This window comes from Copidosoma floridanum, unplaced genomic scaffold (genome assembly GCF_036245765.1).
Source record: "Copidosoma floridanum isolate Cflo_tuat_1 unplaced genomic scaffold, Cflo_Japanese_pri ptg000008l, whole genome shotgun sequence".
NCBI lineage: Eukaryota > Metazoa > Arthropoda > Insecta > Hymenoptera > Encyrtidae > Copidosoma > Copidosoma floridanum.
Genome location: NW_028321885.1, coordinates 3,375,953 through 3,391,763, shown reverse-complemented (window position 1 = coordinate 3,391,763; position 15,811 = coordinate 3,375,953). Strand labels below are relative to the sequence as shown.

At 28.8% G+C, this 15,811-nt stretch overlaps 1 protein-coding gene across 1 annotated transcript in view; it reads left to right on the top strand.

The window, feature by feature from the left end:
- LOC106639005 (matrix metalloproteinase-14-like) overlaps positions 1–15,811 on the top strand; it is a 797,797-nt gene that overhangs the window by 554,982 nt on the left and 227,004 nt on the right. The window contains exon 7 of the mRNA XM_089589223.1: positions 8,506–8,642. Within this exon, the coding sequence (XP_089445349.1) occupies positions 8,506–8,642 (137 nt within the window). The remainder of the gene's footprint in view (positions 1–8,505; positions 8,643–15,811) is intronic.

Sequence of the window (15,811 nt, the reverse complement as noted above, 5' to 3'; positions counted from 1 at the left end):
AAATTAACGAAGAGGACGGTCGAATTTTAGCCTACTTGTAGGGAGGCTGTGGGGGCTGGGTATCTAGGGTGTCTATAGGGGGCTGTGGAGGGTCTGTTGATGACTGTGGGAGATTATGAGAAATGCCTGACACAAACGACTATATAATATAGGGATATATATATAATATACTAGTAGGGCTCCGCCGCCCTAAGCGCTTCATGTGCAAACCCCCCCTTTTATTGTACTATAAGTTGTAATTTTTTTAATTAAGGTTTGTATTAATATTTTTTAAAGCCTTAAAAAATGATGAAATGAATTTTCAATATGAAAATAATATGTTAAAGTATATTTTACAGAATTCGGAAGACTATGGCATTTTTCGAAAAAACTCGGGAATAAATTTTCTACGCTGGGGAATGATTACTGGTCTGCTTTTAAGGAGATATAAAGAGGAAGCTGCGAGTTTTAAATAAAAGTGGTTAAGTTTATGTAGACAGAGATATGTGCCCTTGACTTTTTGTTAGTAAGTTTTATTATTTCTTCTAGTGGCTCCCTTTTTTAAATGAGCTGTCTATCATGTATGTGTCAATAGATATTTCTAAGCTCTTATAACTATATATGCCCCCTGCACGCTCTGCGCACCAACCCCCGTAATTGCAAATTAGATGTACGAAGTATAGAAAAAAACCCAAAGTATATTAATTGTTACTTAAAATTTATGGATGTAATAAATGTACATTGATCATAATGAATAATATAAATTTTTAACAATCACTTTTTATTTCCGCTGACTAACAACAGCTATTTCTATGGATTTAGTAGGGCACGATTTTTAAAACAAAAAAAATTTTTAAAGAAGCATGTAACGTTATGCTGCCATTTCAACGACGTAAACTACTCGCATGGTTTATTATGTTAGAAAATTTTTTTAATAATATTATTTGAAACAAATACAAAAAAATTTTCATTAAAAATTGTAAAGATGATCAAAATAAAGCTCTATTACATTTAAACGAAATTTTCAATTCTAAAAATATGTCTTGTAAAGATTTTAGTTTACTAGAACCAACAGAAACAATAAAAAAATATCAATACCGACAATAATGAACAAATATTTTGTAAACATTAATTCCATAAAATGTTTTCACAACTCAGTCATGATTGACGTCAAATTTTTCAAGAAATAATGAAATTTAAAAAAAAAAAATTTTCTTATAAATGGCCCCGGTGGATCTGGAAAAACTTTTCTATATAAAACGTTAATTTATTTTTTCATATTAATTAAAAAAAAAATTTTCACAATGGCTTGGTCAGGTATTGCTTCTATTCTGCTCCCTAAGGGAATGACCACTCACAAAACTTTCGGACTTCTCTTAGACTTAAGCATTGTAGAAAGTGCATTTTTCCAGTTTGAGCTAGATAAACGGAAATTACGTAATGTAGAAGAAATAATTTAGGATGAAGCTTCTATGATACCGAAAGAAGCGTTAGAAATCGTTAATAGGACCTTAAAAGATTTATCTAGTAGTAGTAAGCCTTTTGGAAGTGAAATAACAATTTTAGGTGGAGACTTTCGTCAAATTCTCCCAGTAGTAAAAAACGGTAGCAAACTTACTATTGTTCAAGAAACCATAAAATTTTCCAATTTTTGGCCTTTATTTATTTTTATTTTTTTTTTAAAGTAATATACTCTCAATTTAACACAATTTAAACATCTCACAATAAATACACTCATTTTTTGGGCAGAAAAATTTCAAATAATATGGAAAAAACGTTAGCAACGTACTATAGTATTAATAAAGCAACTTACAAAGGAGTAGATAAATCAGACGATAATATTTATATTAATTTCTCTACAGAATATTTAAATAGTATTAAAAAAGGTCTTCCTCCACATAAATTGAATTGAAAAATTAACGCTATTGTTATGTTGATACAAAACTTAAACATATCTAAAGAACTTTGCAATGGTACAAGATTACGAATTACGAAATTCTTTAAATACAACATCAAAGCTGAAACAATCACAGGTAAAAAAAAAGAAATAAAGTCTTTATTCCAAGAATAACACTATAAACAAACAATTCTTCTTCGTTACCATTTACATTGGACAGAAAACAATTCTCATTTACCTCAGCTTTTTCTATAACTATCAATAAATCTCAAGGTCAAAGGTTTAATGCCTCAGAATTATACCTTGGAAAACCATTAGTTTCTCATCGGCAGTTGTATGTTGCATTGTCTAGATGTAAAAACCCTAAAAAAATTTTTATTTAAATTGAATCAGAAAACAAATTTGAAATTAAAAATAGTGTTTAGAATAAAATTTTAGAGTAACAAAAAAACTGTTTAATAGTTTATTACTATTTTTGTACTTTTTAGCAATTCTTCTCTTCTATCAAAAAAGCAAATTTCAGTACCGTCTAGTACCCAGATTTATGTTATCATAAACAATCTGTTTTTTGTAATATGTTTTCAGATACACCATCCTTAATGCAAAATTTTATTTGTGTTACAAATGTTACTCAAAATTTTCAAATCCAGAGTGTCTATCATCGCACGAAAAAATTCACAAAAAAAAAATTTTTTGTGTGTGATTTGTGTAGCATTATAATATTAGACAAAAAAAACTATGTGTGTCACACAAAGGAATGTCAAAGCATCGAAAAAATTTTAAGTGTATTAAATGCGAATAAAGTTATAAAAGAAATTATCACTTTTTATTTTAGAGTATGTAATCAATATAAACATCATAAGTAAGATAATTGTAACAAAATTTTTTGTTATGGTCAAATAAAATTATACGTAAAGATAAGACCACTTGTAACAGTAAATATATAAGGCTTTACGAACATATTTAAATTATACATGGGAAAGCTTGAGGAAGTGGGGTGGGGAGCTGTGGAGAGCGTGGGGAGATTGCAAAAAAGTAGGATTACCCAAAAAATGTAAGAAAATGAAAGAATAACTACCTCATTTGTGTTGAAGCTGATGGGGTGCTGCGGGGCGGCGGGGGGGGGGGCAAAATCTCGCTTAACTCTTACAACTATACAATATAGGAATATATACACATATCTATATGTGTGTGTATATATAATTGTACTGACATGAGTGAGTCTCAGCCTCCCGCTTCTCCCTACTCCTCTTTGCTTCTCCTCAGCTCCCCCTCAACTCCTCCTCGATTCATATAGTTACTCACTTATTTTTACGTCATTTTTGATCAAATTATATTTAAGTGACCCCCCCTGCTTCTCCCCGCTCACCCTCACCTCCTTCTTACTCTTTTACCACCTCTCTCTCTCTACATCATCCAAAAAAAAAACTTATTTGTATAATATTTTACCATCTGAAATTTTAAAAATTATATATGTAATTTAGTACCCAAGTTATACCTCGTTCTTAGGGTTTTTCAACTCACTGATCATGGGTCTCCCTTTATCTTTTTTTTCCCCTTACTCACTATATGTCTCTAAAGAACTATTATTTGTTTAACTTGATTAAACTTTCACATTTGGAATCTCTTTCTGGTCCATGTGTACTTCACCTTAATATAAAAATTTTGATTCACTGAGATTTTTATTTACAGAAAAACAAAATTCAGGAGAAGGTTTTATTAAATAGACAAACACAAATAAGCGTTTAAAACAATCATTCATTTTGTTAATTTTATATTGTGTCATTTCGTGTGTCGTTTTAACCCATCTGTTTTTTTGAAACCTTTTTCACATTTCTTACATGTTTTTTTTCCATGGTTTTTATAAATGAATATATGTCTGTTTACATGCGATCTTTAAAGTTACATGTTTTTGAATCAGTGAAAAATTTTTTGCTATACAATATTTTCAATTTCTTATTTATTCTCGGATTTATTTTAAATAAAAATATTCTTTGAATTCTTACATCTTTGTTAAGCAACGTACAATTGTCTATGAGAGAATAAAGGTTTTTTAATATATAATCCTAAGAAATTGAAACTTTGTCCTTGTGATTTGTTGATAAATACAGAAAATGCTAATACAAAGCGAAATTGTTTTCTATAGAAGACAAAAGGTAATGATAATGAGGTGCCAATATTTAATGTTGTTGTATTATCCCTAACATTATCAATATCATTATTTACATCCGTAACATGTTAGCCCAGGATTGTGACTGATATGTGTGATTGTTAAAACTTTACCTAGAATATAAACTTTGCTTCCTTTTTTTTCTTCCAATATTATTTTTTGCTTCTATATTATACTTAAATACATTTGTTATTTTAAATACTGTGCCATTGCAGAGATCGTCTGATATACTAAAATTTCATATTAGTATTACTGTAGCATTTATTTTTAATTCTAATTCGTGTAGTGAAAGACCTTCTCTGATATTATTTGGAAATTCTATTGGCAAATTAATATTTACGTTATCACCTGTTCTATCAACTCCTCTGTGAGTCACGTTTTTTGCTGTAATGAACTCATTCTCAGCCTGCATTGGTTATTACACGAGTAATGTCGTTATTTTGTCTACTCAATCTGTAAGTGGGCGGTTGGTGCGTAGAGCGCGCAGGGGGCGTCAGACCCACTAGTATATATATACACGTGTATTATAGGTATGTATGTTTCTACGCTATGATCAAAACAGTGTGCTTGCTTAAGCTGAGGACAAGGTATGGAGAAAAGAGAAAGAAAGAGAAAAACAATTGACATTTTTAAGAGTTAGATATCCAGGTTTGCCCGGAAATTTGGGTGGATTAGAGCTTCACTGTGATGTTGCATACTGTCTGTATATTAGAACTATCATAGTGCACAATCTCTTAAAAGTATTAAAAAAATCCATAGTATTAATCGTGTTTTTTTTGTATTTATTCTTTTATATGTATACATGTACGTTAAAAAACATGTATGAAGTATTTATTATGTTATATAATACATTGCTAACTTTGAAAATAGGAAAAAAAACTGTATCTTGAAAGAAAAGGGAAATTGTCTCAAAATAACAGTTCTTATGAGTTTTCAAAAGAGCAAATGTATGATCAAGGTGCACAAGTATAGAGGGGTTGGATTATGCTCAAATACAATATCATGTATTTTCTTTTTTGATTGTATCTTCGAAAGAAGAAGTCAAAAAATACATCTAATGGAGTATGGCATGTGTAAACGGATATTGACAAAATTTTCGGAGAACCTTTTGTTCACAACACAACCTATAAAAATAAGAAAAACGGTCATATCTCGAAAGAAAAGCCAGATAGGCCTAAAAAAACTTTACACACAGAAAAAAATTATTAACGTGCACAAATACACGTCAAATGAAAAAAAACATAATAATTCTAAAATTATAAATCATATTCCAAAGGCAAAGTTAAATCGTATATATCCTATGTATCAATTGAATTATTTTTTATTCTCTGTTTTTAAGAACAATTTTCACTTCATCAAAATCTGTAGTCTTATTAATAGTGTTTAGAATAGCAAATATCAGTTATAAGCAGTGAAAAATTTAAATATTAAGTAATAAATAATTATAGAAAACAAGTTAAATGAAAAAACCATCTTTGCAATAGAAAAAAGCTTTATGTTTATTGTTTTACTGAAACTCAAACAGATGGAGTGGATTATTTCACTTTTATGGTAGCCAAAATTAAAAAAAAATGTTATTTGTTTAATACAATGATCCAAAAAAAATAAAATTGTACATACATTATGTCATTTAAATTGCAAAAATAGAAATTTTTAATAAAAGGAATTTTTGTCTCACGTAACTAGACAAAAGTACTTTTTGTGGGTTAGTATGGAGCAAATTCTTGATTCTTTCTATATAACATGACCAATGATTTGTACAAGTAATAAAAGACATATAATAGCAAATAATGATTTACATAAAATGCGTAAATCACGTGATACAAAGTAATATATTGTTGTATGTGTATTCTAGGACCACGTGTGCTCAAATCTATACATAGTAATAGTATAAATTTCACTATTTTTCTATCGGATTCTTAAAGACCTATAAAAATTAGGTGTAATCTGATTTTCTCAATTTTTGTTATACCGAGTTAAATAACATATAAGTTGCAAGTCTCACTTCTACCATAGGTCCCGAGACACCTACTTAATTTTTTTTGTAATTCTTTTTTGTATTTAATTTTATGATTTAGCATATTGAATGTATAATACTATATTTTTTACTGTTTAATGATGTACAGCAACTTATATAAATTTGAATGCCATCCACAGCTTGTGTTTTGCCCATATGCACGGCAACCAGTCGACCACCCAGTACAGATAAGAGTACAAAGCTGCTACTATTTATTGCAACGCAACAATTTCAATTTTTGTTTAGCATCCTTTGAATTAAAATTTATAAATTGCTCTGACAGTATGATGCAGGTAAGATCACAGTAAGCTAGAGCATTCTTTTCTTTCAAATTTGCGTTTTAAAAATATCACAATACCATTTGTTGCAAAAAAAATATGCAGAATGTACAGAGATATTTGCAATTGTTTAAGTTACAATACTCAGTTTTTCAAGAGAAAACGTTAAAACTAAAAAAAATCAATTTTTATAGTTATTAATAAAGTTAAATACAATGTTTTCACAAGAGCCAATTGGTAAAAAACCATTTATAATGCTTGTAATAATGCTCTAAAGTTAAACCCTAGAAAATTAGTTAACGAAAAGTTAGCCATTATTTTAAAATTTTAAGAATAGCTTTTTGTTGTGTAAAAATGGAATGTTTTTTGGTACAAGCATTTTCCTTTTGCATTTTTCTGCCCTTATTGTGTATTTAACAATAAATAATGCGTCTGAAAAAAAGTCTTTTGTACAGAAAATTTTATGACAAAGAGATTGTTGGTAAAAAATTTCATCTAAAAGCAATAGAAGAAACGATACAAGCGAAAATCTAATAAAAAATTGGCATTCTGTAATTAATTGGTAAATAAGTAAATGAAGCCAATGTTTTATTAAGACAAAACTACTTTTCCCGTGTTTCTACTCTGTGATTCGTAAGTAGCAAGGAGTTAAAATTAACCTTATTCTTACAGTAAAACACATAGCTTGGGCCTTCATGCTCTAGCGTGACGAAATAAAATTTGTTTGCCTATTTTGTCACTAAGAAGCACACATAGTGCTGTCAGTTAAAAGTGACATAAATTTAAACAAACTTTAAAGATTCTACATAAGTTCGTATTTACTAAAAAAATTTATAAGCTGTCAAAAAGGTTATTTCTCTAATAAAAATATTGAATATGTTATCAACTAATGGCAAGATTAGTTTTAATTTATAACACTTTTTGTTGGAGACTCCATTTCGAAGTTACTTGAAGATTTCTAAGTGTTTTTCAGATGAATACTAATCATTATTATTAGAAAGACTTGTAATAAATAAAAATGAATGTGCTCAACAACGTATAAATGGTCGTGCGTAACTTATTTTGACTTGATATTTTTAAATTAGCTATTAAGATTGAAAGTATCTGTATTTTAAACTAAAAAATCTATAACATTATACTTATAACTTTATAAATAGTTTTTAACCGTCACAACATTTAATTTTGTATAACACTACAACAGTGTTTAACAAAAAAATTAAAAAAAAAGCTTACGGATTTACAATGACCTTAAATAAATTTGCTGAGAGAAAAACTTTTCTTTTGATTCTGGTACTGAAGATATAAAACTAGGTTTGTGTTTATTTTCGTAACCAAAATTAAGACTACTTCGAGAGCAAGATGTAATTATGTTAATTTTTCCTTGAAATTTTCTAGAAAAGTAAGCTATAGAAATGTATTTAATAACATTGACAAAACCTTCCCTGTATCTTAATTCCATTCTCAAACTAATAAAAAATTTAATAGCATGAAGAGTGTAAATTAAATTTTAAAAAAATACTTGTTGTATTTTAATTAATCTTTTGTTTTTGAAAAAATAAACTTTCTTATTCAAGAATGCGCTCTACGGAAATAAATGTTTGGAACAATACTATCACGAATGACAAGTAAATTCTGCATTTATAATAGCTATGACGTATGCAACTTTAAGAATAAGAGACGTGTTCTAGGCTTAATTTTGTAATTGCTTATGTTAGAATTTTTATCAACAATTAATATTTTATTAAAAATATTTATGTTTGTTACCAGAATATACTAACATTATTATGCGTTACTATAAGACTGATTTCAATTTAATCATACTAAGCTTTAGCTTTAGTTAATTATTATAAAAGAATTACACAAATCACTCTTAGTTTGACCAGAGAACCAGCAACATAATGTACAAATGAATAAGTTTTATCTCAAAATCTTTGTAACTTATGTTAAACTGTATGTATTAGTCTTTTAATAACTATGATAAATTTATTAATAATAACCTTACTGTTAATTTGCATAAGTTTTTTTTATAGACAAATAAATAATAACTTTTACCTACAAAAAATACAAAATAATTGAGCTATTTTAGATAATGTGTTTCTTAAAATATTTTTTTTTTTGTTAAAAATTTTTAATACAAGATTTTCTTGTTTTAATAATTGATTAGGTAATTACTACTGGAAGCTGACTTCTAATGGAATAGAAACAGGATACCCAAGACTTATAAAATCATCATGGAAGGGTTTACCAGGAAATATCGATGCTGCATTTACGTATAAAAACAACAAAACCTATTTTTTTAAGGTATGTGAAACAATATTTATAGTTATGATGAGAATTTAACATGCAATCACTTCAATATTATTTTGAATAATTAGCAAGTAATGGGATCTCGAAATTTTTCTACGGATTACATTTTTTTATGCTATATATACGTGTCTACTAGTAGAGTTTAACTTACCTGTACATGATACTAAACCAATACATAAGAGCTTTGATGGCTCAGTGGTTAGCATGCTAGCTTCCTAACCAAAGAAATTTGAGAAATCGTGGGTTTAAATTTCATCGAAAATTATCCAGATTTTTTCTTGGGCATTTTCGATGAGACGATTACACAGCATGCCAAACCACAACTAACCCAATGTTTACTAACAAATAGAAATTTCTTCTGGTGATATTTGGACCTTCAAGGGCTTCATTTTTTATGTAAAGCCAATACCTGCCCAGCTGATTGGCTAAGTCAATATTCGTTGTAGAAAGATCAGTACAGCGAGTAACATGGTTAAAAAATATTCTTCCATTCAACTGGAGAGAAACTGAAGTCTGCTTGAGATAACTGCTGCGCCCTGTAAATAATAACTACTGGGATGGATGACCAAGTTGCCTGAGGAGAGCTTTCCAAGAAAGACTCGCATACTTGGGGAAAAGGACGGTAATAACAAAACAAAAAAACGAAGGTAGAGATTATGGAAGTAGAAAACGTGAAAAACCCTCCACTTTGTAACTGTTTGTGTCCAAAAAACTACTTTTGGGCTTAAGCATTGTAAAATTTATACAGAAACTGTTTAAAAAAATTTTGTAATTATTAGTTTCTTAAATTATCTGCAAATTTTAATAATTGTAAATTTGGAGTTTTCTTTTGTTGCTCTATGAGCAATGCTTGAAAAAAAGTATAACATGTTTCAATCTAACAGAAGCTAACTTTATCATTAAAAAGATACTTTAACTGAGGAAAAATGTAGGAGGTTTAATAAATGGAAGTTAATGTTTGTAGGACGTTTTATTAATACTTGAAGGGTTTGACCCAAATCGTATGAGCAATATATAACACTCGTACATATCCAAAGTCTTTTTTTCTACATCACAAGAGTGGCTGTAAAAAGTAACGGAAGATATTTTAGAGACTGTGGAGAGTCTTATGGTCCTCTCTTATAAAACAACGACGTCTTTATAACAACGGGCCTCAGTCCCTGGCGAAATCTGCACACACTATCTCTCTTATACAATTAAGTGTTAAGTAAGTAATTGAACTGTTCCTAATAAAGTAATACTTTATGCTATTTAACTTAAATCTTAATTAAATATGTATTTGCTTTTGAAAAATAATGCCTTAATCTCAATTTTATTCATTTATGTGAACAACATCAAAAAATTGTTATCGTATGTGTTATACAATAAAAACAAGAAGTTGGATGCAGCTATTAAGAACACACTTTTATTACCTGCTTAAATAGCTCGTCGAATCCTCGATAGCAAATTTAATCTGTTCCTTATTTTATGAAATAATGCATTTTGACTTATCTGTTTTTCATATCTCACAGTACGTAATACAACTTTTACATGGTGAATTTAATTTTTTGTGTATGATGACTCTGGAATAAATGTTGACTCTGTGAATTTGTTTATTTAAACTTTTTTAAATTGCAAGTTCTCATTACCATTGGGTAGCTATTATTGTTGCAATATAATTTTCCTGGTATAAAATAGCCAGTTTTATTGTGTATTGAAATAATACTTACGATAATAGAATAGCTGGAAAATTTAAATATTGAAGAAGATACATAACAATCAAAATGGTTTAAGATAGCCTTATAATACTCACTATTACTTCTATACAAGACACTCTTTTACTACTATCTACACTTTACATGAGGTAGTTCTCACTGATAGCTGCTGTTTTTAGTAGTAGTCACGTAAACAAAAGTATTAGGAAATATATTTTTGCTAAGTACCTTTTGTAGTCTATGAAATTAAAATTTTTTTAAACGACCTACTATAAAATTTGACTCAGTTAACAGATAAATTTTATTTTAAGATTTAAGAGTGCGTTTTAGATGTATTTTAGTTTCTTTCTATCAATCAGTATATTCGTAAAACTATCTCAAAAATTTAATTATATTATACATATGAACTCTAACAATATTAACTTTTTCTTCGTACATTTAAGAATTTATTACATACATGTTAAACTAAGATCATCTTTCTGATACTTATAAGTACGTATTCTGTTTGCCATTACGGTATCAAGCTTTACAGCGTATTAGAGTAAGGTATTGCCAATCCCAATCAGTCTAGAACACTTTTTTTGTAAACTTATGTTTGAATAGTCCGTTCTAGAATTATTTGATTTCAGACTTTTTGACACAACTTCTGAGTAGTATTGATTGCCATGAAGTATTATTTGGTGTAGACGGACAACTATATAGCCAAGAGTTATTTATTATTAAGAAGTAGATCCATAAGGCTTCAGCTATCGAAAAGTGGCATGCTAATGTTATTGCAAAGTGCAAAATCGTTGGCACTTACTACTATAAGATACATTTGTCAGTGTAAATCTAAGATAATATTACTTAATAAAACACGTTATCGTTTAACTTACATATTAAAACTCGTCACTTTATTTTTAATAATCAACAAATATCACTAGTAAATACGCTATAAAAACATTAATGTTCTCATTAATCAAAGTGATAAGACATTTTTATAATAACAAACTTAAAAGACACCTACGACAACTTGAATAAATAATTAATTTATAGTCGTAGTTATGGATAAAAGGCACTTGGCAAACACTTAGTAAGTACTTGACAGGCACGTAGAAGGAGCCGAACGCTATGTGGCATCCACTTAACAGGTACTTAATGAGTACTTGGAAGACAGTTTACAAGTACTTAAGAAATACTTAAGAGTGACTTTGACAGACACCCAGTGAGTACTTGGTAGGTATAATACTTGGTGGGCAAGGGTAAGTACTTGTAAAGAACCTTATAGGCACTTAACAGACTTTTGGAATGTACTTGGAGGGCATTTGGCATGTACTTAGATAGCACTATATGGGTACCTAATATGTTTTAAGTTAGTACTTGTCAGGCTCCTAGTAGCAAGTCAGTGAGTAATTAGTAAGCATTTAGCAGATACTTGTAAAGTACCTTCCAAGTACTTGGGGGATACTTGGTAAGCACATGGTGGGCACCTTGCGTACGTTAAAGGGATTCTATATTAATAGTGAGCAAAATTACAGGGTACGGAAAGGGCTTATTGTGGGCTCATACTACATTTTAAAAATAAAGAATGCATAACTCCACTTAAATTTTTTTTAAAGTCCATAACATACTCTCCGAAACTGTTTAAAATGTTAGAGATCTCATCTTTAACAAGCTAAGTGAAATCATATTTTTATGACTAAGCTTAGGAAAAACTTCTTATGTTACTCTCCTTTTGTGATATGAAAAAATGCAGTCCTTGTTCCTAACAAAACAGAGACCCTGACTGTTTGTAAGCTTATTTTTTCTTTAATTTCGTTGATACATTTTTTGAATTTTTGTTAATACTGAATCATAAAGTTGTATTTTTGATTCTGAACATCATCGTCCAGATGAAATTTAAAAAATCTAAGATCTTGATCACGATTAGTCCAACGAATTTTGAAAAAGGTAAGTATAATATGGTAATTTGGAGCCAGACGGTATGATAATAGGTGAGTATCAAATTTTTAACCCATCCAAAGTAAGTGTAATGATAATATTTTAATATTTACAATAATAATAGTTGCAACTACTTATTTCTAAAGCTAAGTGACCAATATTTATTAGTCTGCAGTTTGCAAATAAGAAATTAAATATTTATAAATAAAATTATATTAGTGTCTTCATTTCCATGAGATACTAAGACTTTCGTTTATATGTAGCATAGAGTATAACCAGTTTAAAAGCCCAAGCCCAATTTTACTGTGATAGACAGCTGAGCATAGTAATTTTGAATTTATTATTATTAGTATCATTAGAGCGCAAGTAGTTGTATGAATTATATGTTTATACTTAACTACTAAATTGCAATACGACATACATGTGTTGGTTAGACGACGTAAATTATCTATTTAAAATATAAGGTCAGCTGTAAAAGTATAAAGATAATAGTATCCCTAACACCTACCTTAAACTCAATTGATTACCTGTTTTATTCTTTTTGAACAGGATCATATTAATGAGGAGGAGGTCCACATCATGTCAATATCAGATGCGACTTCTTTTTTCTAATCTCGTATCTTACAACATTATTTTTCTGTAGATTTGGTAGACATTTACTTCGATGGAGTCAGTAGAAAAATTTTACTAATTAAATCTGTAGGAGATAACGTTGGAAAGCTATGTTTCTTATGCTAGGTCTAGTGGCTTTTCTTATCAGGGGAAAAAACGGCAGTATAGTAAGATCTCCCATCTCGCTGTCCAATTTCTCGCGCTACAGATATAAGAGCAAGTTAGAGGAGATAAGAAAATAAGTGAGTTTAGGGGGCAAGTTAAAAGGACAAGCCAATGGAGCCAAGAGCCGAGGCAAGGTGAGTAAGGGGAGAGGGAGAGAAAGAAAGCTATTCACTGTGCTGCCGTTGCTCAGTATAGGTATACCGTTGCATTTAAGTATGTTCACAAGCGAATTTCATGCTAAAGTGGGTTACCTGCACTGTGCGTATATACATAAAGTGAGCGTGTACTGTGTGTATAGTCATAGTCAGTGAGTCTAGTGAAAAGCTGAGTGGCATCAGAAGTTAAAAGTCTTCTTTCATTATTAGTTTTTTAAAATGAAGTTCTTTATGTCACGTATTAGGAGAGGGGGGGGGGCTGGAATTTGAGAAACAACAAGTTTGTATGAAATGGAAGTGGCTCACCAAAAGTCTCTTTCTCCTAATTCATTGTATTTCCCCCTTTACCCCGTTCCCTCACCATCAGTCCCCTACATTACTCTCCTTACCCCACAATATATCTTCTAACCGTGCTGCACTACGCTCCACCACACCTTGGCCCACCATTCCCCTTCTCACTCCGAAGCCATTAATTTCTTGACGAATTTTAATTTTATTTTCCCACACTAATTTTTATTTAACTTTAAATTCTTTTCTTCTGCAATTCTAGAAAAGAAAAAAGAAACACTTTCCATCAAAGATGATTGAAACCCTCGACCTCCTCCATACGAGTCGAGTACCTTACCCACTCTGCTACGAGCACTGCCGATTATAGAATTCCGGTTTCTTATACTTATCGTGTAGTTCGTAACTTATTTTTCATTTTCATATGCATTTACTGATAATTCATTGAACTAATGATAAATTATTTATTTGATTATTTATTAAAACGAAGTTCCTTACGTCACGCGCTTGCAGGGCTAGAATTTGAACAACAAAAGATTTTTATAAAACGAAAGTCGCTTACTAGAAGTCTGTTCCTTCTAAATAAAAATTTTTTTTCTAAATAATAAATTTAAAAAAAACAAAAAATTAAATAAACATAAATATGATTATATTGATTAAATCAAATAAGGCACGTTATTACGCATTAAAAATTAGTATTTTATGCATTTAGAAACTCTTATTTTAAATTCAACAAATAAATTATCTTACAATGTCACGTAATTATATAAATAAAGTAATGTATTAAATCAATAAAAATTAAATTATGTAAAATAATTGTATACGTATATTTCAAGTTACGTAATATTTTAATGGTTTTTAAGGACACTTATTCTAAATTCGATGAGAAAATAATGGCAAAACATCATTCAATAAGTATATAGAAGTAAAACAAGAGTTGTACTAATTAGCTGTATAATTGAACAAAATTAAGTAAAACATCGAATAATTTAAAAAAAATTTATATGCAGAAATTAAATGAGAAAAATTTAAACAAGATACAATAATAAACAATTAAAAATAAAGATAAAAAAAGGTTTAAAATCATAATAAAAAAATTCAGTGAAAAAAAAAATTAACAAATATGATATGATAAGAAAAATAATATGAAAAATCATACTAAAAATAAATAAAACATGAAATCAAAAAGAGAGAATAAAGTCAGAAAAGACATAAAAAAATGAAATAAAATGAAAAAAACCTCAAAAAAGATATCAAACAAAAATACATGACACAAAATTTTAAATAATAAAAAAAACGATATTCATAAAAAAAAAAAAAAATTAAAGAAGTAGTAAAATAAAGTATGGTAAAAAATTTCAATAAAATCAAAAAAGACGTTAAAGCATACGATGTAATGAAAAATAAAATAAAATTAAAACAGGTATAAAAAAAAAGATTTAATAGAAAAAAAAATAAAAGAAAAAGAAAAAAAATAAAGGACATTAAAAGAAAAGAAACAAACCAGGGGGTATAAATGGTTCATGGGACCCGCGGTAAAAATGAACTTAAAACTGGTTTGTTTCTTTTAATTTGTATCTTTTTTAAAATTTTCTATATTTATTTTCTTATTTTTTTTATTTTTTTATCTTCATGACGTAACATCAAAAATGCAAAGAATATAAAGTGCTTAACTAGAAAATAAGAAAGTTGAAAAGAGCGACTAGTGTTAAGAGAAACATTTGAACAAGTAAACATCAAATATTGTAAATTATTTTTATTTGTTGCATAACTAGTATAAGTATGAACGTGTACGTAGTTATACTACAAATACCGAGCCTTTTCATAATAGGTGAACGCTTTGACACGAATATGCTTATTAAGGATATTAACAAAGTATCGAGTAACAAACTTATGTATCTTATTTCAATTCTTTCAAGTCTATAAAAATAGTTTTTATGATACCAACACAAACAAAGATCTCTATTATTAATATATTTTAAGCACATGACTTGCAATTTGTTTCTGTTATATCCACATATTTAATAAATTTGTTGTATAAAAATATTTTCTTACATACTCCTATTTCATAAATATAATAAATCAAATAAAATCACGTTCAATGGTGGTACTTTAAAATTTTGTTTTTATTAAAAAACAAAACGACGTTGCGGTCTTTTGAACAATGTCCCAGCCCTTATCAGGTACAAAAATCTATGAGTAACAAAAAAAATTCTTTATAATGCAAATTTTGATAAATACAATAAACGCAAATAAAGTAAAGTGTATAATATAATATACCTTTGACTCTTACCAAGGGGATGTAAAATTGTAATGTAGTCAGAGTTTTCAA